The sequence below is a fragment of the Neopelma chrysocephalum genome, unplaced genomic scaffold (genome assembly GCF_003984885.1).
Source record: "Neopelma chrysocephalum unplaced genomic scaffold, ASM398488v2 Primary Assembly neopelma1_60, whole genome shotgun sequence".
Lineage (NCBI taxonomy): Eukaryota > Metazoa > Chordata > Aves > Passeriformes > Pipridae > Neopelma > Neopelma chrysocephalum.
In genome coordinates, this window is record NW_020897715.1 from 11,153,356 (window position 1) to 11,178,236 (window position 24,881).

A 24,881-nucleotide genomic window follows, 5' to 3' on the forward strand; every position below is an offset into this window, starting at 1 on the left:
TGCTCAGCAATAAAACCTGGGGAAAGAAGAAGGAAGTGGGAAACGTTCAGAATAATGGCATTTGTCTTCTCAACTCACCGTTACATGTGATGGATTCCAGTTCTCCTCAGGATGGCTGAACACTTGCACATGAGAAGTGGTGAATTAATTCTTCGTATTGCTTTGTTTGTGTGCATGGCTTTTGCTTTTCTTATTAAACTGTCTTTATCTCAATCCACAGGTGTTCTCACTTTTACTCTTCTGATTCTCTCCCCCATTCCACTGGGGAAAGTGAGTGAGTGGCTGTGTGGGGCTTAGTTGCCAGCTGGGGCTAAACCACAACAGATTCATAAAAAGCTTTGCTGACTTAGAAAATTCAGTTCTGATTTCTTAATTCTCTTCAAGGTAGTTGTCAAAGCTGCATGGAGGGAGAATGCTCAGATAAGGTACACTTTGTCTTTCAAATTTCAGTTCTGTTTGGCAGCTGTTATGTGCCTTTCCAGCCCTCTGTGGTGTGAGAAAATGAAGTATATAGTGGATATTAAGCTGAATCTTGGGCCAGTCTTTCTAGAGCTCACATTGCAAAGCTGGATGTGCACATAGATTTTTTGTTTATCCATTTCTCTCTCTCTCACCACCCTCAACTCCTACAGACACTCATACTCCCAGAGGCGAGTACAAACAGGGTCAGAATTTGTCTTTTGGTGACTCAGAAAAATTCAGGGAAGTTCAAGAAAAAGGAAAGAGAGTAATAGACAGGGCACTATGGAATCTACAGAAACAAAGAAGATTAAAAATAGGAAGAGACAACCTGAGCTCACTAAGATAGAGTCTGAGCCTCTATATGTAATAGGAATTATATCAAGTATAGAAAAGCACAGTCCAAGCCATCTATATATTCATCCTGCCACATAAAAATTTGTCCTCTGCAAACAGGTAGCTAGGTAAAATCATAGTCCCAGCTCCTGCCCATATTTCTGTAAAAGGAACATCATTCTGTCTTTGCTGCATGGCAGACTTATCAGAAGCAGATACCATGCAAGGCCTGGAAAAGATAACAGGGATATTATCAGCAGCAACTGCGAGACTCTCTTGTGAAAGCCTTTTCATTTTTTTCAGCAAGCTCTCCAGACATCCCACATGAGGTGTGAAAGGCCTGGAAACTGCTCCAGCCACTTCTGCTGTTTCCATTTCAGCTATCCACAGAGAAGTGATTGAAATGCTGCAGTGTGCTGCGCATCTTACTAAGAAAAAACCCAATGCTCTCACATGGCAATATTTATTCTGCATTCAAAAATACTGTTTCAGTGCCAGAGCCAAAACATTTTACTGCACTCACTGCTCCTACATCTAAGTACAGGACACACAAGTGAGATTATTTTTGCATGGTAACTGTAGGGCATTAAACATTTCCAATACTCATACGGCAAACTCACAGGACATTCTCTGGCACAGAAAGCATCACAGAGTCCACCAAACGCTTTAGGTCTTTGGCTTATTTTCACTAACAAGCCTTTTCTACTTTCCATCCCCACTGCATTCAGAGAACAAGATTCATAAGACCACAAATCTCCCTTTGTGAGTAGTTTTAGTCTAATGTGTTACTGCATGAGTGGAAGGCCCTGCAATACAGCCAGTGTCTTGCTTTCATTCTGTTGTAAGGATGCTAACCTCCAGCAGGTGACTGTGGTGGGCAGACAGGAGCAAGGACAAGGTAAGTTGTCACAATAAGATTCATCAAATCTCATGTACGCTTTTATCCTTCTTTTTTCACCTCTCCCTTCTTATTCTGAAATTAACAAGTATCCACATGGAAAGCACATGACACACTCACTCTTCATGGAACTGAACCACAGAATGTGTATGAGGGACAATGTATCTGCATGGTTTTTTAAGTACTATGAAATATACTCTGTGCTCTGGCAGTTTCATTCTCCGAAAAAATGGGCCTAGGAACGATCATGGATACAATGAAGCACACACTGCTTTCCCCTCTGCTGTCTGCATTGCTTACCTTCATTAACAGCATGAGGCTTAATAATGCAACAAGTACAGTTTGTGAATGTTGCACTGCTCACTGGTCCACGACCCCCACTGGAGGGAAAGAACAACTCCAGCTCCTGAAAACAAGTGTAATTGAATACATTTTAGATTGATCTAGCTGCATGTATCAGCTTTCATCATAAGTAACAATAGGTGAAGTATCCATAAGTACAGTGATAAACCTTAAGTACAGGTTGTTTTTTTTTTTGCTACAAATACTTCTTCCCTATACTATTACTCAAATGTATCTTTTCATCTTTGGCACAATCTTTGCTACAATCATAAAAACATGACCGGAATATTTTTTGCAATGTCTTCCCTTTCACTTCTGCAATGCAATCTGTTTACACTCAGAGCATTTAAAATGCTGCTGCCACAATCATTTGGTAGAGGTGTTCTCAGATTTCCAAATTCTCTCTCTTTCCTCACTATCTTCCCAAATACAGTCCCATACACACATATTTTGTCTTCCCTTTTTTTCAAACCATCTTTTCCACTATATAAGCAAAAATACAACTACTATCCATTTCTCAGTACATTTTCTTTCCATACACAAAACTGACCTCCTTCCCATTTTTTTACATTTTTCCCTTTTCCTCTTAAACAACTAAACTTTGTCTAAAATTGCGGACTCGTTCCTCATGCCTTATTGACCTTATAATTTTTTTTTTTTTTGAATCTTACTGAATTGAAGCTGATGAACTCAATTGCTTTGATTTCTGGGATAAAGCAAAAGAACCTTTTTGCCTCTCATCACTTCTTTTCTTCCCACCATCACTATTTGATTATCATATAGCTTTGGGCCTTAGACCATACTAGGGTGAGCTTGACAGTCAGGTTTCTTTCCTCAGTGATATTTTTTCACTGTTCACTGCCAGCTTCACACTTTTTCCATACCATTTATTCCCATATGTTACACAATCTGCAAATTAACAAATGTGCAAAACACAGATTCCATTTCAGACCTCTTGGTCAAATTCAGTAAGAGAATTGATAAATTTCTACTTAAGGGAAAAAATTACATCCAGGAAATACTACTACCAAATCTATCTGATTTTTTCCTTTATAACAGTAGCAATGCTAAAGGCCATTTCCTGGAAATGTCTCATTTAATTTACTAGCTCAGTTCAAATGGAATAGACTTACCTATCTCCCAGTCTTTAGCTCACAGCACTTCGACAATTTCTGTAATCCTTACTCAAACAATTATACAATTCAAATTAATGGATCTTTCCATAGAAGGAAAAATGGCTTTTGTTTTTCTGCTAGCAAATAATCCACATTTTGAGTGGGCACATCTGAGACAAAAGGGTTCACTGCCTACATTCTTATACTGATAAAATGCTGCATGTTTCAAAGACCTTGTCCCACTCTGTTAACTTCTGTTTACTCTAAAAGTAGCAGCCAGGAAAAGGCAGCAAAATATGTATATTACTCAACACTTAGTTTTATCCATTAAAATACATAAAAAGAAATTAACTTAATAATGCTGAAGGACATAATGAAAAGCCAAACTATAACGATGTAGAGCCTTAAAAAAAAAAAAAAATTCTTTTCCTTTCCCTTTATTACTGATTTAAAGAAATTACAAAATTTGGCCTGCAGAGAGACAGCAGCTTAGAGTGTATCAGAGACATACTTTCACTTGTCACTTAGCCCCCAAAAGAACAATGCAGCCTTCCAGTTTAACTGTTCAGCTTACAATACATTCTTTAAATGTGTTTGGGACTTCAGTTTTCTGTCAGAAGAGTTCATTTAGGTCCCTTTATCTTATGTTCCTTTCTTTTCAGCAAAGCTTCTGCAAGGCATATCAAACTAGTTTCCATAGCAACTGCTACACAGCCATATAATGCTGGGCCTACTAAATTAAAAAAGGCACAGGGGCATTAAATTCACAATTTTGGTTGATTTATTGAAGATCGGTATCAGCAACACCACAAAGATGCACATACCTACAGAGGTTCAGCAAAATAATCCCAGTGCCATAAAAATGCTGCAGATGAACAGGGCCTTTCAGACAGCATTTCAAAAATAATGAAATGTGAAAAGAACAACAAACTTAAGCCAAAGAACATACTTATGCTCCTAATCAAGATTTTATGCTAATAGATGCTCTTTCCTACACTCTCAGTTCAGAAGTTGGCACAGTTGTCATGGTAGTACACAAGAACAAAGAGAAACTATCACCCTTATATTTGAACACACCTAACTATTTAACCAGAACTTCAAAGACTTTTCTGACTATAATTCTCCTTCATCAGAAAAGATCAATTTTATCTAAACTCTTTCTGACTGTAACATCTTCATCAAGTCTGCCACCAGAGAAAGTACCTCAGGTCCAGTATATGATTTCTTGCCAAAACCAGAGGCACTGCGAGAGGATCCAGCAGCTCAGGCACAGTGCAGATCAGCAAGATGAGTCCTTGACCAGCAGAAAACTGCCCATGCTTTGCAGTCAGCCTGCTACACCACACAGCCTAACGCCAACCACAAGAGGAGGCTGACCAACCCTGCCCTTACCACCAGGATATGATCTCTGTGTACATTTTCTTGTATACAGTATGTGGCAGCTTTTAGGTATTCTGAGGCTGATCTCTCTCCAGCTGTACTACTGCAGCTGTTCCAAGTTAAACAGAGGAAAAACTAGGATGAAGGAAGCAAAAACTGCTATCTTTTCCCCACTGGTCGACAGCTAAAACACCACAGCAACATACCAATCAACCAGGAGATAAACTTTATTCTTGCCATCACTTATTAGCATGTCTATCCCACAGCAATGCACACGAACAATCGCCTTAATTCTACAGAAACGCTGGCAATACCTATCACCCAGTTCCAGGGCTTTTTCTTAGCACTAAGGAAAGATACTGCAAACAAAGCAAAACAGAACCAAACTCCTCAAAGCCATGTTCAATATATTACCTCTCAAAGCACAAAGCCCTACAAAGTGGCCTGTTTTCATATTTTTTCATTCTGAACAGCAACAGCAAAGTAGGCTGCAGGTAGAGGACTAGTGAGGACTGTGGAGGAGAACAGATAAGCGAAATACAGGAGGGCACAGAAGGATTTAATTGTTTAATCCCTTTCTTTTTATGACCAACAGTGGTAGGCTCTAGGTAGACTATGCAGACTGTGCAATTAACTCATTGTTTGTGATGTACAGAAGACATTAAAAACGACCAGGCATGCCCTCCTGATCAAAGTGCCCAAGGTTCCTCTTTGTGACAGAGATAAACAAGATTTCTCTTTTCAGACAGTTTATTTTTCCATGCTAACAAGGATCTATGAAGAATATGTAAACTAGTTCCGAACTCAAGTGAGGAAAAAAAATGAGATTCCTGACACAATTGTTAAAAGACAAAGTTAAAATAAACCTCAGTCAAGAAAGTAAAAAACTTACTTTAGCAGCTGAAGCAACTGAATCTGGGCCATGAGCTGCATTTCTTAGGCCACCATGTCCAAAGTTCTCTCTGATGCTGTCCAGTGTATCACTTTCAGTCGCTGCAGGGTTTGCTGGCCCCACTATTGCTTTCCACTTACTAACTGCATCATCTCCTAAGATCTCCATAGCAAGAACGGGACCACTTGTTATAAACTGGAGAAGCTCACTGCAAAATGGAAACAGCACATGGTGATCCATGCTACAAATTAAAACCAACAAAAACATGATCCAGTGGAGGTGCTTGGAACACAACTTGGCAAGGCCTTGAGCAACCTGATCTAACTTTGAAGTTGATTCTTCTTTGAGGAAGAGGTTAGACTAGGTCATGTGCAGACATTCCCTTATTATGGTTATAGAAAAAGAACCAGATAACACAAACCCACTCAAGCTACTTTGTAGAATGTTAGATTTCAAAAGAATTTGTAAAGGATCAGTACTGGTGTCCTAGCAACAGTGAAAGAGAGACCCTGCTAACCACTTGTCTGACAGGAATGATTCCTAAGCATGTCTCCTCTGCACAGCAGGATTTCAAGGCTCTCGCACATGACCTGTGTAGGTACCCCACTGACAGAACTTCAGCACTGCTTTTGAGACAGATTCCTCCACTGCCCCACAGACCTCTCCCATGGCTTTTGCCCAGCCAAAGTCCACCGTGGGAGAAAAGGGAAAGACTTGTAAAGTTTGTGTGGAAGAGAGGACTTTATCACAAAGTGAGTTATTATATCCTGGCATAAGCAGAAATCAACTGATTTTAATGGGATGAATCCAAGAAGAAGAAATTGTCAGAAGCAGCCTGCCTCCTCTCCTGACCACCTCACTCACATAGAAAACAATCACCCAAAACTGGTAAACCAAACAATTTATTTAAAACCTAAACAAAATGCCATAACTATAATTCTATGTCTTTACAAAACATGAATACCAACAAGCCTGTCTTTTCACTGTGTAGTCTGAACAGAACCAACAAAGGAGAACATTGAGTCAATGCTTTTTGCACTACTTTGTTAAAAAAATAGAGCTTTACACAATTATAATTGTGGATGAGTATGCTTTTCCAACCATCTTCTGCCTAATGATCATTTATGCAATGATCACTGGGCAGAGAGAGAAGAGAAATGCTACTAGTTCTTTGCCAAAGAAATGATATTAAAACTATGAAAAGTTACATACAGAAATTACACAGCGAAAGCTTTTGCAATTCAGATTCTGTTGGTCAGAGACTGCTTGTTTAGGACACAGTTAAATAGCTGATACTTACACACACAAGAAAAAAATCAATTTCTACAACACTGCTTACTGTGCAGACTAATCCCTGTATATTAAATGTATTTCTAAAATTAAATTCTTTAATATGAAAACCATCATTTTCCAAACAAGCAGAATTATTATTTTTCCCTACTATTCACTAGACTTACATTGACTAGTGAACTTGCAAACTAAATCTGAATTTAAAGGCAAGTAAAACAACATTAAAGATAAATGAGTTGTAGATTTCACATTTCACTGCCTTGAAGATTCTTGTTTCTATTTGATTTGTAATGGTTTGGAACTATTTATTTCTAATTTAGAGAAAAATCCTATACAGAAGATGTAGCCAATAGAACTGTACAATGGGAGACAGGCACATCACAGTGGACAAAGGCTTCAGTTCCTCAGACAACTGCCATTAGTGTAGACAGACATCTGGGAAATAACACTGCAGGCAAAATTCCTGCTTATTTATCAACATATTCAAGTAGGCTTACTCAGCAAAGAAATCATCTGTCCTCTGACCTCCAACGTGGTCAGACATAGCTTGGGGCCATGTCTCTGTGAAGGGCTTGAGTTTGGACCCACAATAAATCAGCTGCTGTTCCAGGAGAGCTGCTGCTGATGCTAATTCTCAAGCATTTCATGACAGTACTGAAACCAGGTCTTTTGACCAAGTCAGTGCAAACCCAGGCATCAAAATGCCTGAAAAACACACCCTCTTCCCAAAAGAGGCAGACTGCCAAATCCAGAGGGAGGAAAAGAAAGCTGGCACTTTTACGGAAAGCAGAAATGTCAAAAGCTCTGGGTCATAAGCATCAGTCTGGTCAGTTACGGAAAGACTAAGGTTTTTCACTTTAGATGGAGCAGTCCAGTACCACGGAATTATGACATTTTGTCCAAAGGTAGCAGTACAATTAGAACTGCCCCATACACTATCCTTCCAGTCACTTATGATTTGGGGTACTTGCTACTAAATTGATTCTTACAGCTTAAGTGTTCCCCCTAATTCTCATTATCTGCAAGCTCCACCCTGATCCTGAAGATGCTCCTTCCCTTAGCTTTTAAGTTTTGCCTTGCTAGGAGCATTTTCACTTCTGAGAGACAAAAGACATTCCCCTGGTATCATCAGGCTGCAAAGAGTGTGGGTTAAAACCCTGAATAGCTGAAATAAGGATCTGTCCCTGGAGGAAGATGAAAAGGGTGCATACTTTGCAAAGGGCTCCACTCAGCTAAGCTCTGATTTTCCCATGGTCCTGCAGTAACAAATACAGTAAATGAATCCTGTGCATTCAATAAATAAGCTTAATACATGTCAAGCTGAAATCGATGTACCTACTGATAAAAAGGTTTTGCTCGATGGTCTACGTAGAAATCAGCTGCTTCTTTTCTGGAAAAGTAAAAAGACATAGATGTAGCTATATACACACACACATATATACATAAAATACCCCCTGAAAACCACAAACTATCATTCATCAGAACGTTTCTACAGGTGATGTATTCCTAAGCTGGACAGCTTATTGGGTGTTCATGCCCAATAAGAGAAACTACATTTGATTTTCTGTCATATTTTGTGTGGCTACAGGTATAGCTGGTGACTCCTTGTGCTCCTGCTCTGGGAAGGAAGTAATTACTGAAGCCCATTTCAGGGTCACTGATGGTCCCCACATTCTCAAGCTGAAAAACAATGCAGCAGAGTCACCTTCTCACCAAGCCATTTGCTTTTTTTTTCATCTTTCATCTGTAGAAGGAATATTGGTTAATGAAGTTTGACTTTAAAACAAAACCTAACAATTTATATGCTTCACTGGAACATTTCCTTATCAAGGTTAATTTTTTATTACATCGGTGCACAACAAAATACGGCATAACCTGGTTTCTATACAGTATCCTCAAACCTTAAAAGTCCCATAGGCAGCTCAATGCCCTCCAGATTAAAACTTGATTTCTCCCACATTTTCACACTTAAAAACTCAATTTGGTCTTGCACATCCCCTCAGTGACTACACGCTGCTTTCTTCCAAAGCAATGGGGTTTCTGCAATGAGGGTCTCCTCACATTGCCAGGCAAATAAAGGCATAGGAAGCAAAAAAAATACCCCTTTCAGACAGGGTGGTGGCCCTTTCCAAGCTCTGCATTGCCACAGGCACACTACTCAACTATACACGTTTTGGGGACCACCACAGTACATACCACCATCCATCCTCTGATGGGCATACTGCTTTGTGGCTTTTCACCCCACCACCCCCTGCAACCAGCCAACCTACTCTTTTCTCTGTCTTTTTCCCCAACTGCTTCTCATGTTTAACTCTTGCTTACTAAATCGCTTTTTCTGCATGGCAACAGCTAGAAAAATCCACGGAGGTTTTCAGCTCTAAGTCTGCTATTTTGAAACTTCAAAATTCCAGTTCAGAACACAGGCTCAGTCATGGCTTGCTCCAAATCCTGGTGTGTGCCACACTTTCTGAAGCTGGAACTTGTGGAGAAGGACAAGCTCTTCAGGAGGACTGACAAGTGACAGGAAGCAATATTGCTGGCCTCTGCTCTGGGTACAAAGTTCATAAGCAAAGTAGTGCTGTAGGGGACTAAAAGATTCCAAATTGTAAAATTGTTTTTACCTACAGAAACAGTCTTCTAATTTTTTCTGGTCACTTTGAGCACCTCCCTTTACTGAATGAAACTGCCTGCATATTTTTCAAATAACAGATTCCAAGTATGAACAAAGGCATGGTTCTGTCATCTGAAATGGAACTTTTGACATCTCTCTCCCCTTTACAGTCCAGACTTACACCAAATATTGCCAGAGCAAACAAATAACATCAAGAAGGACCTAAGAAGAATTTAATTTTCCTAACATTTATCAATGTTTGAACAGTTGCATCTTTCTCCAGCTTTTTTTATTAAAATGACCTGATTAATTCCTGGTTTGTTGCTTTCAGTTCAGTGTGAGTCACTAAAAATCCAAAGGATTTTAATTAAACATATAGTGAATATGCTTTCCTTCCATTTCCTAACTAAGGCAGAAACATGATGTAAAAATTATGCTAGACACAGGAACTCTCGCAATCTCAAGCTTCAAACCTACACTCTGCAAAAGTTTTGCCTACAATTCACTATTTCACCAGAAAGTCCACTTCTGAAACTAATTCACCCAATAATTTTGGAAAGCAAATATGAAAAGCATATGCAAAGAGATTAAGTGTTATAATTTCTGAATGCAAAGAAGTATTTGATGGATAGATTTCTGAAGCAAATTGAGCTCTACTACTCAGTTAAATTCAATTGAAATAAATATTAAAGTGCAGTTGTGCTGCATAACTTAGATCCTTTTCAATTTCATTATTAGTTCTATGTTTTTAAGGAATGGGAAACAGTGTTCACATGGGTATAATAGACTGAACTGGCACATGATTAAAGGAAGAGACTAGAGAAACAAGTGCCTGCCCACACTTCCATATCTTGGCTACAACTTTTACAGAAGGCATGAATCTACTTAACAGTGATTGACAGACAAATGTTGTTAATAATGCCTTTAAAGAAAGCAGTAGTTGATAATGCTGATTTGAACAAGAATGCCTGCAGAAATCTAAGGGTAGTTCTATCATTTTAAAATGGCACAGTCCCAAGAAAGAGAGTATGCAAAGAAATCACAAAATACTCAAGGCACTATTTAAATACATTCAGTATCACAGCACAATCTTGTGCTTATTAATAATTATTTTCAATTATACAAGACAACCAGAAATGTTTATATAGAAATAGGCAATAAAAGTTCATGTCTCAGTTTCTTCCCTTCAGTATGAGTCAACTCTAATGCATGTGACTTGGCTCAACAGTTCAACTTCCCAGACAGACACTGAAATAAAGCACCATACAAAACAACGCATCAGATCAAATCTTTCAGATTGCAGGAGAGGAAGACAAAAAAAGGTGGTTTGAAAGACACTGTGAATTGTAAATCAACACTAGAAACTTGGTTGAACTCATGAATTGAAATTGTTTAATGGAAGATCTATGACCGGTATCATCAAACATTGCAGCAGGTGAATGCAGAGATGAGGAAGAAGTCATATAGTTGTTTTATCAGTATTTCATAAAGCCAAAAAGCTTTTGAAGTATAAGAAATTTGTTCCTAACCTCACAGCTAAGCCATAAGAACACATAAATACGGTATTACATAAGACAGCTAGCTTTTCTTTTCAAAAACATATTGTATATGGAAAGCAATAATGGAGAAATAGTGCAGTAACTTTGGGAAAGTCTCCTAAGGTAAAATGATCATGTTCTCTTTCCTCTGCAGCATGCCTTCTTTTAAATCTTGTGGCCTACAATGAGGCAAGTGGAGAACAGTGAAGGCTGGGAGGGTTAGGAAGATGCACAAGTAAAATCTGTCCAACTCTGCAACATCATCAGAAGATCACTTGCTTTGCCTGGGACTTCCAGTCATTAACAAGCATGAATCTGAGAGCACAAATTAAGACAACAGATTTACTGAGAGCAAGCAAACCACATACTTTAAGGACAACACTGTTGTAATCAGCAACACAGTCTGTATGAGGAAGCCATGAGGTGAGGACATACACGTCAGTAGTAAACACCGCCAAATTGCTAAAGATATGGTAGCCACCTTGGAATCATACAGAGACATTACATACTTCATTTGCACAGCACTTTTTGATACTTAGCTTAAATCTCTACATGCTCTCAGAAATCTACAGGATTATGAAACTGATGAGTCTTACCTCTGTTACTCACTGGAATAAATTTGATGTGTGGAACAACACAGAATAGCTTTAGAGAACATTCTTAACTGCAAAAATACTTAGATACAACAGAGCTAACCTTAAAAAATCCTTACCTTGAAAGCAGCATCATTTTGGCTTTAGTTATTGTCAATCCTGAATTAATAATGATATCAATTAATTCTCCAATCTTGTGCATTGCATCAGGTTTAATCAAAGCCAGTGTTCTGGTGGAAAAAAAAGAAAAGTAGAGAGATACAGCCAACATTACTTTCCTTAGAGCATTTAGTGTGCATGATGGGTTTATATTCAGACAAAAAAACATCACATCAAAGCAAGAAATTCTGTCACAGTCACATATCCTAGTCCCAGTGTCTCATCAATTTCCATGCTGTTCTTGAATGCCTGTGCAACACATTATTCTGATAAGAATGAGCTTTGTGCATTATAATTTCCTTGGCTTTCTGGTCCAAGTCAGCTCACAGTGTTCCACCAGCAGTCATTATTTACTGACTTCTCCCTTTGCTGTCAGAGCAACCACTTTGACTACTTCTTCCTCAGCTAATGGATATCTCTACAGCTCCTCACTCACAGCTCTGGGTTAGAACACAACTGACTTGTTAATCCCTCCCTGCTCAGCTCCCTTTCTATCTAATGTTAATCATTATACACATAAAATTGAAGATGTTAAAATTCCCTGTTTAAAAATATTACTTCATGATGGGCCTCTTCCATAAAACTCAAAGTTAAATGATTTTTTTATTATTATTATTTTTAAAATATTTGTAGTGCTCAGTGAGAAGAAGATTCTATTGTACTTGGTACAGTACAAAAACTCCATGGCATACAAAGTGCATGCCAAATAGCTGACACTCAAGAGACACAATAAAAGGATGGCAGAGGAGGTATTACATCTCTTATACTAACTGACAGCTATATTCTAAGGGACATCAATTCAAAATCTCTACAATCTCCCCCACATCTTTGTTTTCAAGTACATCCTGTCTTATGGGTAATTATCTTTTTATACTGTACATCCCCAAGGCCAGGACTGTTTTATTAGTGCGCTTTGCATAGCACCCAGTACACCATCAGCACTAAACGTATTATTAATCAAAAATAACAAGCACAAAGAGAAGGTCTGTAAAATTGCATTTTCTATTTGCATTCATCTTGTGGTGAGTCAGCTTCAAATGTGCTCAGCTTACAAACCAACATATTTATTCAACCCTGTATCACAGAAACTCCACATCTCTGACAATCCTAAAGAGCACTTTCCATCTTTTACACTGTTTTGAATAAAGAAGGCTACCCAAGAGGTAATTTTTTATTGCAGTGCTTCCCTAAACGGAAGACAAATAATTGAAAATTAATTTTTTCCTGTTTTATATACAGCATAGCACGGAAAGCCGCCTTTGCTGAGGATATAGGAGGTGGGGATGAACTTCCACTACATTTACTCTGAACCTTAAGTGACCCCAGATTGACAGATGCTTTGGCAAGAGACAGACTATTTCACAGCAAATGCAAAGCAAGGGAGGTGTTAGGATCAGGAAATGTAATGAGGAAGATTTGTATGTATTCAACATTTCGTCTCTCTCTAAGAGAGAGACCTAGATGACCTTCAGAGCTCAGAAACAAACAGATTTCCTCAAGCATCATGAAGTTCATATACACAGACCACCTTAGGCTCAGATCCGTTGGGAAGCATGACACGAAAAGACAGACGGACTAAGGATGTGGCCAGGAACGGCATGAAAGTAGGCAACCAAGACTATGCCTCAGTACACTGCAGTGCAAACTAAAGCCGGTTTAGCCTTATCTTCAGATCAGCAAAGTCTGGCCTCTCACCAACATTCAACAGTTTGCCAGCACACTCCATGAGGCCTACAGCCTGTCCCCCTCTTCCCCAAAGAAGCTCCACCTCATTTTGTGATATTATTTATCATATGACAGGGTGTGCCATGCGATTGAGGACCATGAGGGGCAGCAGCTGCCTGCTTGACCGATGACACAAACCTGCATCCTGGCATAAGTTGTTCTCCACACTGTCATTTCCCACGAACAATAAGGATCTAACCACTGGAATGAGATCTCCAGTGCCATTTGCATTTCCTTGAGGAACACTTTTTTGAGTCTGTGTTATTACACAGGCTATCTGAGATAGACTGCTAATGCTAGAAATAAATTGTCCCTTGCTTTTCTACTTTCAACCTTTATAGTAATACTGTAATTCCTACAAATACGTAAAGAAATACTGCATTATGAAGTAATTTACCTAGAAGGCATTAATACAAACTGCAATGAGCAACTCTTATAATATCTTTTCTCTAACACTAATATATAAACGTTAACATGTCAGTGTGAGCTTCTCAGACGTATGCAGGGTACAAAAAGTATAGCTCAGGATGTTGAAGACTGTTTCTGAGATTGGATTTTGATTCATGTGCCCTATTTTTAGTTTTAATTAGGAATATGTTTATTGTGGTTTGACACGATGCAGTCCGCAAAGTGGATTTTGAAACAGTTTTGTGTTTAGGAACAAAGGAGAAAATGAAAATTAAGTTAATTTGCTTACATTTTCAGAAGGACTGTGAGACAGTACTGCAATGAGTACTGAAATAACAGAAGATGAGAACTGATCAAAGGAACAATGCACAGAGCACGCTGTGACTATGCTTTTGAGATCTACTTATTTCTAATAATAGGACTGCTGCATGTACAGTGGCTTATGTCTTGTAGGGGAAGAAACACTGATTATGTCAATGACTAGAAGCCTAAGAATAACATATCCCAATCAAAACAGAATACAAGTATTTCTGGTTGACACACAAGGTTTCTAACACCATTTTCAAAACCAGTGATACTGACTCTAAGTATAGTCTACTTAGACAGGACACACTAGGCAGACAAATATTTACCTCAGGTTACAACCACCCAGGATCACAAGTGAAACGCTACAGAAACAGAAATCGCTGTCCCATGCTAGTGATTCCTTCTGTGGCACACTGTAAGCAAGCCCATGCTCACTTAACCATTTTAGTCATTGTTTGTGATGGTTTCCTTATGATATACTGGCAAGAAAAGAAGCTATAGAAACTGAAACTCCATAGAACTGTCTTAATAATTCTTGCCTAATTCTAGGAAAGGTCTGTGCAAATCTAGCCTTTTTCTACATATCTGTTTTGTACCTCATGTACCTAGGGTCACATCCATTTGCTTTACCGACAAAAATAAAGGTCCCTAATTCAAAACAGTCTTTTTTTTTAATATACATTCCTCAGTCTCCCTCAAAGGCCTCTGCTGAGCCTGTCTGCATACATATTCAGTGACCAAAGAACATATTTCCAAAGTTGAACTAAACTGCCAAAGTCCTGTACAACACAAAGGCAAGAAAAATACAGGGAAATATTCTGCCTCATACAACAACCTTAAAATTATTAATAGAACTCCAACTACAGATTTAGGCATTATCAAGCCCTGCAGAAATCTTATCTCTATTAACTAATAACTGCTGTAAAACTGCTAGGAACAGGCCAAAAAGACAAATAACTCATATGCAACTGTTTTGCCTAAGGAAACTCTTTTAATATGACCCTGTTTACTCAGTGAAAAGCTTCTGTGAAGAAACTGGATTTTGACAATCCCTTGCCCGTGTAAGGCACCTTTCACTATGTTCCTCTGGGCTATTCTGAATATGTAACTGCACTTGCATATCTATGTTATCTTTCAGCCGACATTCCTAAAATGTTTTCCAAACAGCTGACATGTCATAAATGCTCTTTCTTCCTTTTGTAGAGCAGTACAAAAATTCGCCCCCTCCCAAGACCACTTCATTTGACACAACTACAGTGTTGCCCTGTAGTCAGCAACGTCTCCTACAAGAATAAATGTCATTTTATCATAAGCTGCCTTTTCTTCGTATAACTGCACGAGCCCTGCATCAGCAGCAGGGCTTATCTTAGTTTAGACAGAGCAGAAAATACACATTAATATAAAGATATAATCTACCCAAGGCTCCACTGTGGAACAACAAAAGAGGCCATATATATAAAATCCATCCCCTGGTGTTCTCTACCTCCTTTGCTGCTCTTTCACCCTGCCCAACCCCAACTTGGAGAAAAAGTACTAGAACTCTTTCTGGAAATATATTATGACAGGAATTCTCACAGCAATATTTTTGTGCACTTAAGACAAAGATGTGTGTTAAAACTTTAAACTCTTCCTCTATGTCTGGTTATGTACAACTCCCCAAAAAGAGTTCAAAATAAGCCCAGTTAGTGGGAGGGAAGAAGTAGGTGAATAGGGCTCACTGGAATATCATACCTAAGAAAATGTTCTGTGTTCTTTTGAAAAAAAAGCTGAGGTAAATTACCAAAATTTATTAATTTCCAAATTCAGATATTACCTGCACTGTCAATAAACCAGATTTAAATTTCTTGTAAATTAATCTTAGTGTTATTTTATGAAGTCCCTCCTGATATTTTTTGTTTTGGATGGGCTCTTCACATCTTTTCCAAAGCAAATCTTTAAACCAAAAATATGTGATGAGCCTTATCTTCATCCATTACAAACAAACTTTGTCTATAGTTTTTATTGACATTCTCACTCTAAACTTTCTGTCCTCATGCACGCAGAGTCTGAGAAATGCTGAAAAAAATTATCAGAAAAAGTCCTCCATAGTGGGGAAAAACAGAGAATGTGACTGGTCTCTAGTGTTTTCATTTGCTACTGCTCACACAGATCAGACTGGTAAGGTTCTAGGCTTCTACACAGATCGCAGAGAGACAGGTGGCAGCTTCACAAGGTTCAGGCCTTTGAATTCCAGCACACATCAGAATTACCACATTAATTCTGCCCGAAGAGAATCCACAAATCACAAGAATCCTACTGCTGCCTGCCCTGGGGGAGTAACAAAGCTGAACAGGACTACTCCTTTCCTCCTTGTCCCCCTCTTCTCTCCCAAGAGACCTAGAGGAGCCAGCAGTTGACACCATGGAGAAGCTGGCCCTGAAGGTAACACTCAGGTAACTGTGGGAGTCATGGGTTTGCCCACAAGCAGGGAGCACTTTGCTTCTCTCCAGTTCTCAGTATGTCAGATCACTTTGAACTGCATGCAAACCTGTAGCTACATTTTCTCCCCACTATTAGTACAGAAAACTTACCTCATTTCTAGCAAACAACTACTTTGAAACCCTAACCACAAAGGGAGATTTCAAAATCCTCCCTTCTTACCTCTCTTTGCGGCTCCCAAGCTTGCGAGATGTATATGGATTCCCATAGTCCACTATGGAGAGATGACGGGAAAAAACAGTAATTTTGCTTCCCACGTATAAATCCTCGAGGTGTAAGCTCTCATACGGGGTGCGCTTCAGAAAGGTGCGACGGTTCTTCATATCATACTGCAAGAAAAAGAATATTAAAATCTACCAAAGCAAGATATTTAGTAATAGGCAAACTCAACTGTTACCTTCAGAAATTTCCATGGTACTGCAGGACTGAATCTGATCACTGACTTGATTTAACTGATTTCATTCCTAACCCTTCGAACTTAAAGGTATACCAAGAAAACTTAGAAGATTAAACCACAATTACAAATTGTGTATCCCATTTAAATAGTATTCCATTTAAATAGTCTCAGGCTCACAGCTATCTTTGAATTTGCTTCTGTTCTAATTCAAGTTGCAATGAAAGGTTCAGGTGCCTTGTGGATGCCTCTGCCCAGTCTCACTGGGAGTTCCCTCAGCAGATCCACGCTGTTTCACAGACCAATGGCTTGCACCACAATGATCAAGATACACCCTGGCAGGTCTCTTCTTCAGGGCATCGCTCCAGTGATACCATGCTCTATTTGACTGCGTAGGACTCAGAATTAGGGACGCGTAGATGATTGCAACACTTGGCTGAGACGTTCTCACTGCCTCGAGCTGCAAGCTCAAAAGCCTGTCAAGACAATTCAGCTTTATATCTCATCATTCCAAGCAAGAAGCCAGATGTTAACATGTAGTTTTCTGGGTGGGCTGGCAAAGCACAAAAGGCAACCTGCTGAACTGTTTCTTCACTGCAGGTAGATATTACAGATGCCTTCAATTTCCTGGGGAAGTGGAATCCAATGAAAAGAAGAGTTTTGTCCTCCTCAGGCTAAACTTCCCTTTCTGTCTCGAGTTACATGTACTGTACTCCACTGCAACGATACATCAACTAGAATTGCATTAAAAGAAAACATATCATTCCCAAAAATTTCAGAGGGAAAGAAAAAATTTAAGAGCAAAGTTACATACTCCATGTTCTGAAGTGTGTAAATATAGTTCTCTTCTGTTAGAAGGGTAGAAAAAAAAATGTAAGTTTTTTCAGAATAGTCAAAACTTTGCAGATCAGAGAATATAAATTATTTTGATACTTACTCCTGCTGAAGGCATGATTATCAGGAAGAATCCTTCCCTGCTGAAATGTCTTTAGCTCCTCATACATGCTCCTACTAAGTGTTCACTATTCAAGTGCAGCAGGGAATGAAATGACAACATGCTTAAAGAAAAATATCACTTGAATTCAGCTACTTGTTTTCTCCTGGACTTTGGCAGGAACAGTATTAACTGTCTTGGCCATATGCAAATTCTTCAGTATCTTGACTAAAAATCTGAACGCTTCCTTGGTTATTTCACTAATGGTTCCTAGAAAAGCACCTTGTACTGTCTCTCTCTTCTCAAGAAGTAGAAAAGGAGAGGATCTACCTGTGTTAAAGACTTCTTCTTTAGAGTGGCATTCTGGATCTCTTCAAAAGATCTTTTTATAAAGTGAATGATAAGCCACAGCAGAAGAAATACAAGACTGTTTGCACTGTTCCCCTGCTGCCCATGTACATGTAGAAGTAAATTACCCAAAACAAAAGAGTTCTCTGCTAAGAATCTGTCCTTTTTAAAGATTTCTTCTCTCTTTTTAGGAAATCTTTTGTAGCAAGAAAAGTTATTCAGGTTTTCAGAATTCACCATGAGAGTTACTAACTATGGAAACTCAGAGAATGGGGCATCTCTGTCAAGAGATCCAGTTTGACTGTAAGAGCTGCTTGCTGTCCTTGGACAAAAATCTATGCTGTCTTCTTCCCAGCTGCAAAGCAAGCAAGAAACTTCTCTCATTATTCCCACTGTCATTTTTCTTTACAGGAACCAAGAGAGGACAGAAAGAAAAGGTAAGCTCAGGATTTCATGTAACAAATGCCTTCAACAGCTCTGCTCCACCTTCAGCTGAGGTGTGTGATAAAGGAGAGCTATTGTCAGGGAGGTGGGAAAGGGGAAAAAACATCCTTGTCATAAGTGGGGAAAAGCTGGCTCATACTTTCCTTCTTCTCAGACACATTAGAGGTAAGAGCAGGTTGTCACCTCCTCAGGAAGATATCAAAAGATGCAGAAGAATTAAGCAGTACTAAAGAAACAAAGAATTCCCAAATTCTGCAGAAATTTAAAAAAAAACTCCAGGAGAGAATTCTAAATGTAGTATCCATCCAGAAATTCACCCCAAAAGTGCTTTTGAGATATTCTTTCTCTAAGGGTGTTCACATCCATTTTTGCTTTTTTAACTTCTGTCCTGGACACATGCAGTCTGTGACTGTGTACACACCATACTATCTTCCCCTAAGAGCACACTGGCAAAACACAGAAGTTTACCAAGCCATAGACAGTGCATTAAGTAGTTCAAGAACACCTTGAAAGCTCTTGGTTTTGAGATGTCTAGATGAAATGAACAACAATTTCAGCAGCCCACACATGGTTGTGTAGGAAGATTATTACAATTCCTGACTGATTAAACCATCTCCGGGAAAGAAAAAACAAAAATCCTCACATTTTGACAACTGTGCACATACAGACATCATACAAAGAACTAACTTAAATGGGACAACATTATGATAGAGTTTGTTTAAAGAAACTATCAGTAAACAGTGCAAAGTGCATCTTCTTGTACAGATGGGTACCATGGTTTCTGCAAGCAGTAGTTTAGGTAAGAAAATGCAAGTTCCACTAGCTTCTTATTTTTCCATTTGATATTTATAGCAGGAAAGTTAAAATTTGATAATGAAATTATTAAGTGTGAATATCCAAATCTAGGCTATTTTTATACTCTTAGGTCTTCATTAAAAATTGGAAGAGACAGGTCCAAACCATTCACTCATTCCTAAAGGGAAGCACAAAGCATTGGTTGGCTTATGAGGATTATCTTTACAGTACACATCATATTTTTATATACATGCCTGCTAATGCAAAATGCTTGTTTTCACCTGCTATCAATACAAAATGGGGATTAGTTGTATGAATCACAAGTCAGAAAGGTCTATGCAACACCACTGATGGAAAAATTTAGATCCCACTGCCTGAAATGCCCTACTTTTCAGTAAAACCAAATTAAGAGCAATCTGCCATTTCCTCCACTTTGATAAGACTCTTTTACATTTTACTCTTCAGAGATTTCTGGAATTCCTGATGAAGCTTATTCCCCTGTTTGGAATTAGTTTCAGCTAATTCTTCTCAAGCAGTAGGTCAGTGTTGCTGAGTTTCAGTTCTGAAACCTAAGTAGAGATTGAATGAAAACAGATTTGTGCAAATGTATCTCTCCACACAAAAGCAAGCTTTAAGAAAGAAAAAAAATCATAAACATGAGTGCTATTCCACATGCTTCACTGTGAACTCATATTTTTACTTTCCTTTTAGTTTTAGAAACAGAGCAAGATACATTTTAAATTATATTTTCTTACATGGAAAATTAATAGGCATAGGCAGTGGCTTGCTGTTTTATGAAATGTTTAATTGGATGTTACATTTATGAAAAAAGATTCTTTTTTCTTTCATTCTTACCATTTCAATTGATCCATCTTTTGGATAGTACAGAAGTTCATAACGCCGAAAGAGTGAAGCATTTGGGTCATACCATTCAGCAATGAAAGCATATCTCTCATCTTGACTCTGGAAAAGGAAAAAGGGCAAAAATGGTTATTACCAAAGGCATACATATTTTATACGTAAAAACACACAAATAAAAAAAAGTCATTTTTTATCAGAAAAGTTAAAAAAAAAATCACTAGTAAATGGACTTGCGCACACTGCGTATTATCTTCTACCTACTACAGCTGGTGACATCTTTTCAGTTGTTAGCTATCACCTTTTAAGTATAATGGAACTTGGATCATGGCAGTTTTCCAGGCAATCTCATAACTTACTCTCATTTCGTCAGTCATGAAGTATGGAATATTGCAGAAGTTGTTGTTAGACTTTTTAACTTCATCAAAGTATTTGATTTACCTTCATTCGTTTAAAAAAAAAAAAGTGTTTGCCTACAACTAAATTATAGACTCTTCACACGTTTTCTACACATCCTACAAGAAAACACTTTCCACTTCCTTAACAGTCATAACTAAACTCCTCTTAATGAGGAGATAAACATATTCAAGTTAAGGACAACATTAGTTTGGTTCACTACTTAATTTCCTTAAATTTACATAAAGCATAAATAGCCTGACCTCATTTACAACTCATTTTCTGCCCTCAAGGAGTGCGGCAAGAGAGACAGATTGCAGTAATTCTAGAAGTGTAACCACATGCACAGTTTCTCTCCGCTCCTCATCCTCCAGAGGATAAACCCCCCCAGTAAAGTAAGCAGAAAGACGACGCAAGGCACGAGGACGCGCAGTTTTAATACCTCTTAGTGGTATGTGTTTGTCAGCTATTGATGCAATATCAGTTATTTTATGGCTGTTAGACGGAGCTCTAATTTTTATTTTCCACACCTCCTCTCACTCTGATTGCTACTCCTAAGGGCAAGCATGATCTTGCCATGGGCTTCCACTCTTTACATGTATCTGCACTCTTAAACATTATAAACATTGAGGAACCACTGGCAGCTTAAGTTGGAGCCAGGTAGGTCTTTTTAGTACTTCAGATTTTAGAAGATGGCAGCATTTCAGTTGTTACAATGACAGCTCATAAAGCAACAGGAAAGAAAGAGTTCCTGTGGGCTTCCATTAACTATTCCGGAAAACCAGCAGGAAAAGAATAATAATTTTCCTAGTGAGTGGAAACCTAGAGACATTTGAAAAAACAACAAAACAACCCAACAAAACAACCACCATGAGCTTGCTTCTCTTGTCAGTGCATTTTTTCTTTCAGCATCTTCAGCTTACCACTGATTTAGGACTAAGTGCTTTTGCAGGTTGAAGCCCTAACACAAGCAGCAGCAGGAAAGAATGACATAATGAAGAATAAATTCAGAATTTTACAATGTGATGAATACTTGTACCTGTTCACTTAAAAGCATTTTAGCAAGTGCCCCACCCTCCTGCCAGCCCTTATGGCACCCCGACACTGCAAAACAAAGATACGATTGTACCACAGAAAGACTTATGCAGTAAGGATGCAAAGCTTCCTTTTCTATCTGTAGAAGTCTGTACAGCTCTGAAAACCTCCTTGACATGAGCTACTATAACTTCTGTATTATCTGTACAGTACACACTGCAGCCTTTGACAATACTTAAACTCCTATTTTGGGTGCAGCATCCACCAGCAAAACCAGAGACTTAGCTGGTTTCTGGCTCTTACTTAAGCTAATCATGCTTGGGTCTTCATTGCTATCATCATTGTTCTGGAGATATATAAGTCAAAACAAACTCTTATGTCAAAACTCATACCTTGATTTTTCTACATAGGGATGTTGTTGCCAATAAGCAATAAATAAGGGTTGGCAGACAATAACAAATTACTGATTTCAACCTTGATCTTAAATATACTCCTACTACTGGAAGACAAGACATTTTGATCAATTAATTTGACCATCACCTTGTCAAGGATGGATGTTATAGAGAAGCAGTTCTCTACCAAAGAGATTGACTAAAAAGAAAAACAGTCCTATTTCACAGAACAGTTTGGGTCAGAAGGGACCTTAAAGATCATGTAATTCCAACCCCCTGCCATGGGCAGGGACACCTTCCAGGTTGCTCAAAGCCCCATCCAACCTTGAACAATTCAATTTTACTCAATGTCTGAGCTACTAATATTTTTTATTCAGCAATCTCTGCTGGCCATTACTTCTTATTCAGCTGAATATCAGAAATCACCATTTTGTATTATCTTCTTTTGGCATCATAAGCAAAGACAAGGTAATAAATGCTACTTAGGTTTGAAAAAAACTACAGAGCTAATACCCAGTAAATGTTATCAGTAAGCAGCACAGTTTGAATCCACTTTTGGTTTGTATCTAGAAAATACGGAGAGCTAACAGTTTTCTAAAATAACCAAAACAAAATCTCTAAAGTTTCTCCTGGACTATAACTAGAATTTCCTCTGTTGTACCAGCATAAAATTATTACAATAAATATTTCTAGATGTAGAGAACAGTACCAGTAGAGAAGTTAAAAGCTTACTGCAAACACTGTAAAGATAACTGAAAACAGATTACATTTGCGAACATGTAAATTGTTTTAAAGGTACACACCTCAAAGTGAAGAAATTCAACCCTAAAAGCAAACTGAAGACCCTACTGTAATAAGTACACAATAGTAAAATTTACTCGTCAAAATATATATTGTATTCTTTTGTATATTATAGTTCATGCTTGATTAGAACTGGGGAATTGTAAGCTGCGGAATAGTTAACTGCTGTATTATTATTAGTTGACTGTCCTGCAACTGGCAGTTCCCAAGTTGGCAAAGATAGTATTCTGCTTTATTGAGCATGTATACGATATCCTGCTTTGCTAAAAATATTGTGTGAGTATACTCCTTAGAAAAAGAAGAAAACAAGGATCAGAGGGTCAAGGATGAAGACGATAAAGAAGGGCCAAGGAGAACATCTGGACCATCTGGACATCTTCCCATAGTCAGCTCCAAGGACATTGGACTAATTAAAGCTATTGATGGAAAGTACTGATGGAAAGTCCCTGGCATTCGAAATGGGCCTGCAACAGAACCAACCAGAACGAGGCCCACGAATTTAGGTCCAATCAAGAGCTAACAAGTGACTATGGGGGGGGGCTGGAAAGACATAAAAAGTTGCTGTTTGCTTCATTGGGTGTGGGGCTGGTGAGGAGCAAGGGGTCTCCTCACGCCACCCAGCACGCTGGTTTGCTTATCTGCACTTTATAAATCTCATAATAAATATTGCTGCTAAATTGTGATTTGGTTTATTTACCTATAACACTACCAAATAATGTAAAACACAGTAGAACTGCAATCTTACTATTGCAGATTCATGCAAATAGTCTTAAACCAGATAGAAGACAATACTGAATATAATCACAATGTGATGAACATATTCTGGGAAGATCTTGCCAGGCATTTCTGTAAAAATGCCACTCCAAGTCATTAAAAACACCAACTAATTTAAAAACACAAGTTTTTAAAAGTGAGTACATATTAAGCTTATAATATATGATTTTAAATGAGAACAGAAATTTTGATTTACTTATTTAAAGGAGGAGTAGGATTTAGGAGACAAAACCCAAACACAAAACCCTATCCATTTCCCATCACACACTGGAAGAACTGCAATAAAATTTTAAGCCTTCACAGCCCTAAAATTATCTTTTCTGGACATTTACTTGCCATCAGTTTACCACTAAATAAACAGAACAGGTAGGGCAAACAACTTTCTAACATACCCTTTACTAGTGCGCCATGACTGCAAAGTGGGAAGGAGTTGTAAAGATGAGAAAGTACTAAGGGAGACATGCCAAGTTTCATCCTTAGCTTCTGTCCATCCTCCTAACAAAGGAAACTCAGAGAAAATAATTGTCCAAGGAAAAGTGATTAGAGAACAGCAATGACCTGTCAGGTGGTATCATGTTCAATGCACCACGCTGCTCCAGACCAACACTGAGTCCTGCAAGAGGGAGATATCACAGCCCTTGACCGGAGATCCCCAATACCTCATTCCCACAGGAAATGTCTGAAACGTTAGCCACTACTGAAATCACATTCCTGAGAACAGCTCAAGTAATAACAAATCAAGTGAATATATAAATACCTTATAACTCAGAAAATTCTTGTTTTAAAGAATTAGTTTCCATTCATTTCTGTACCATACCCTCATTAAAATCACACATAGCCTCTGCTCTCATGACTATGTAATTAACCAAGCAATACCTAATGGAGGAGAAATATTTTTTCATAACTGTTCACATCAGTGGAAAAATTACCAACATTAAAAAGCCCAGCAGTGACTATGCACTTTATATTTATATACTGATAGTTTTAAAATAGCTGTCTTGAGCTCAAGTTCTACATCTCCTTTCCATGGTAAAATCTAGGGCCATTGAGATCAGTGATGTCAGAAGTTCACATACTGTGAAGATGGAAAGAATTTTTTTTTTTCTTCTTCCTCTTATAAGCTGCAGAGAAAAATGTTGCAGGGTTCAAATTGTGAACAATTTCCATTGCATTTCTGTAG

General features: G+C 38.4%; 1 protein-coding gene across 2 annotated transcripts in view; it reads right to left on the bottom strand.

Moving 5' to 3' along the window:
* Positions 1-24,881, bottom strand: part of NME7 (NME/NM23 family member 7) — a 96,774-nt gene that overhangs the window by 53,334 nt on the left and 18,559 nt on the right. For both annotated transcript variants that reach the window (XM_027681102.1, XM_027681103.1), the window contains exons 2-7: positions 20,301-20,408; positions 16,693-16,859; positions 11,574-11,684; positions 8,052-8,102; positions 5,423-5,630; positions 1,994-2,099 (exon numbers count right to left, since the gene is read on the bottom strand). In XM_027681102.1, the coding sequence (XP_027536903.1) occupies positions 1,994-2,099; positions 5,423-5,630; positions 8,052-8,102; positions 11,574-11,684; positions 16,693-16,859; positions 20,301-20,408 (751 nt within the window). The remainder of the gene's footprint in view (positions 1-1,993; positions 2,100-5,422; positions 5,631-8,051; positions 8,103-11,573; positions 11,685-16,692; positions 16,860-20,300; positions 20,409-24,881) is intronic.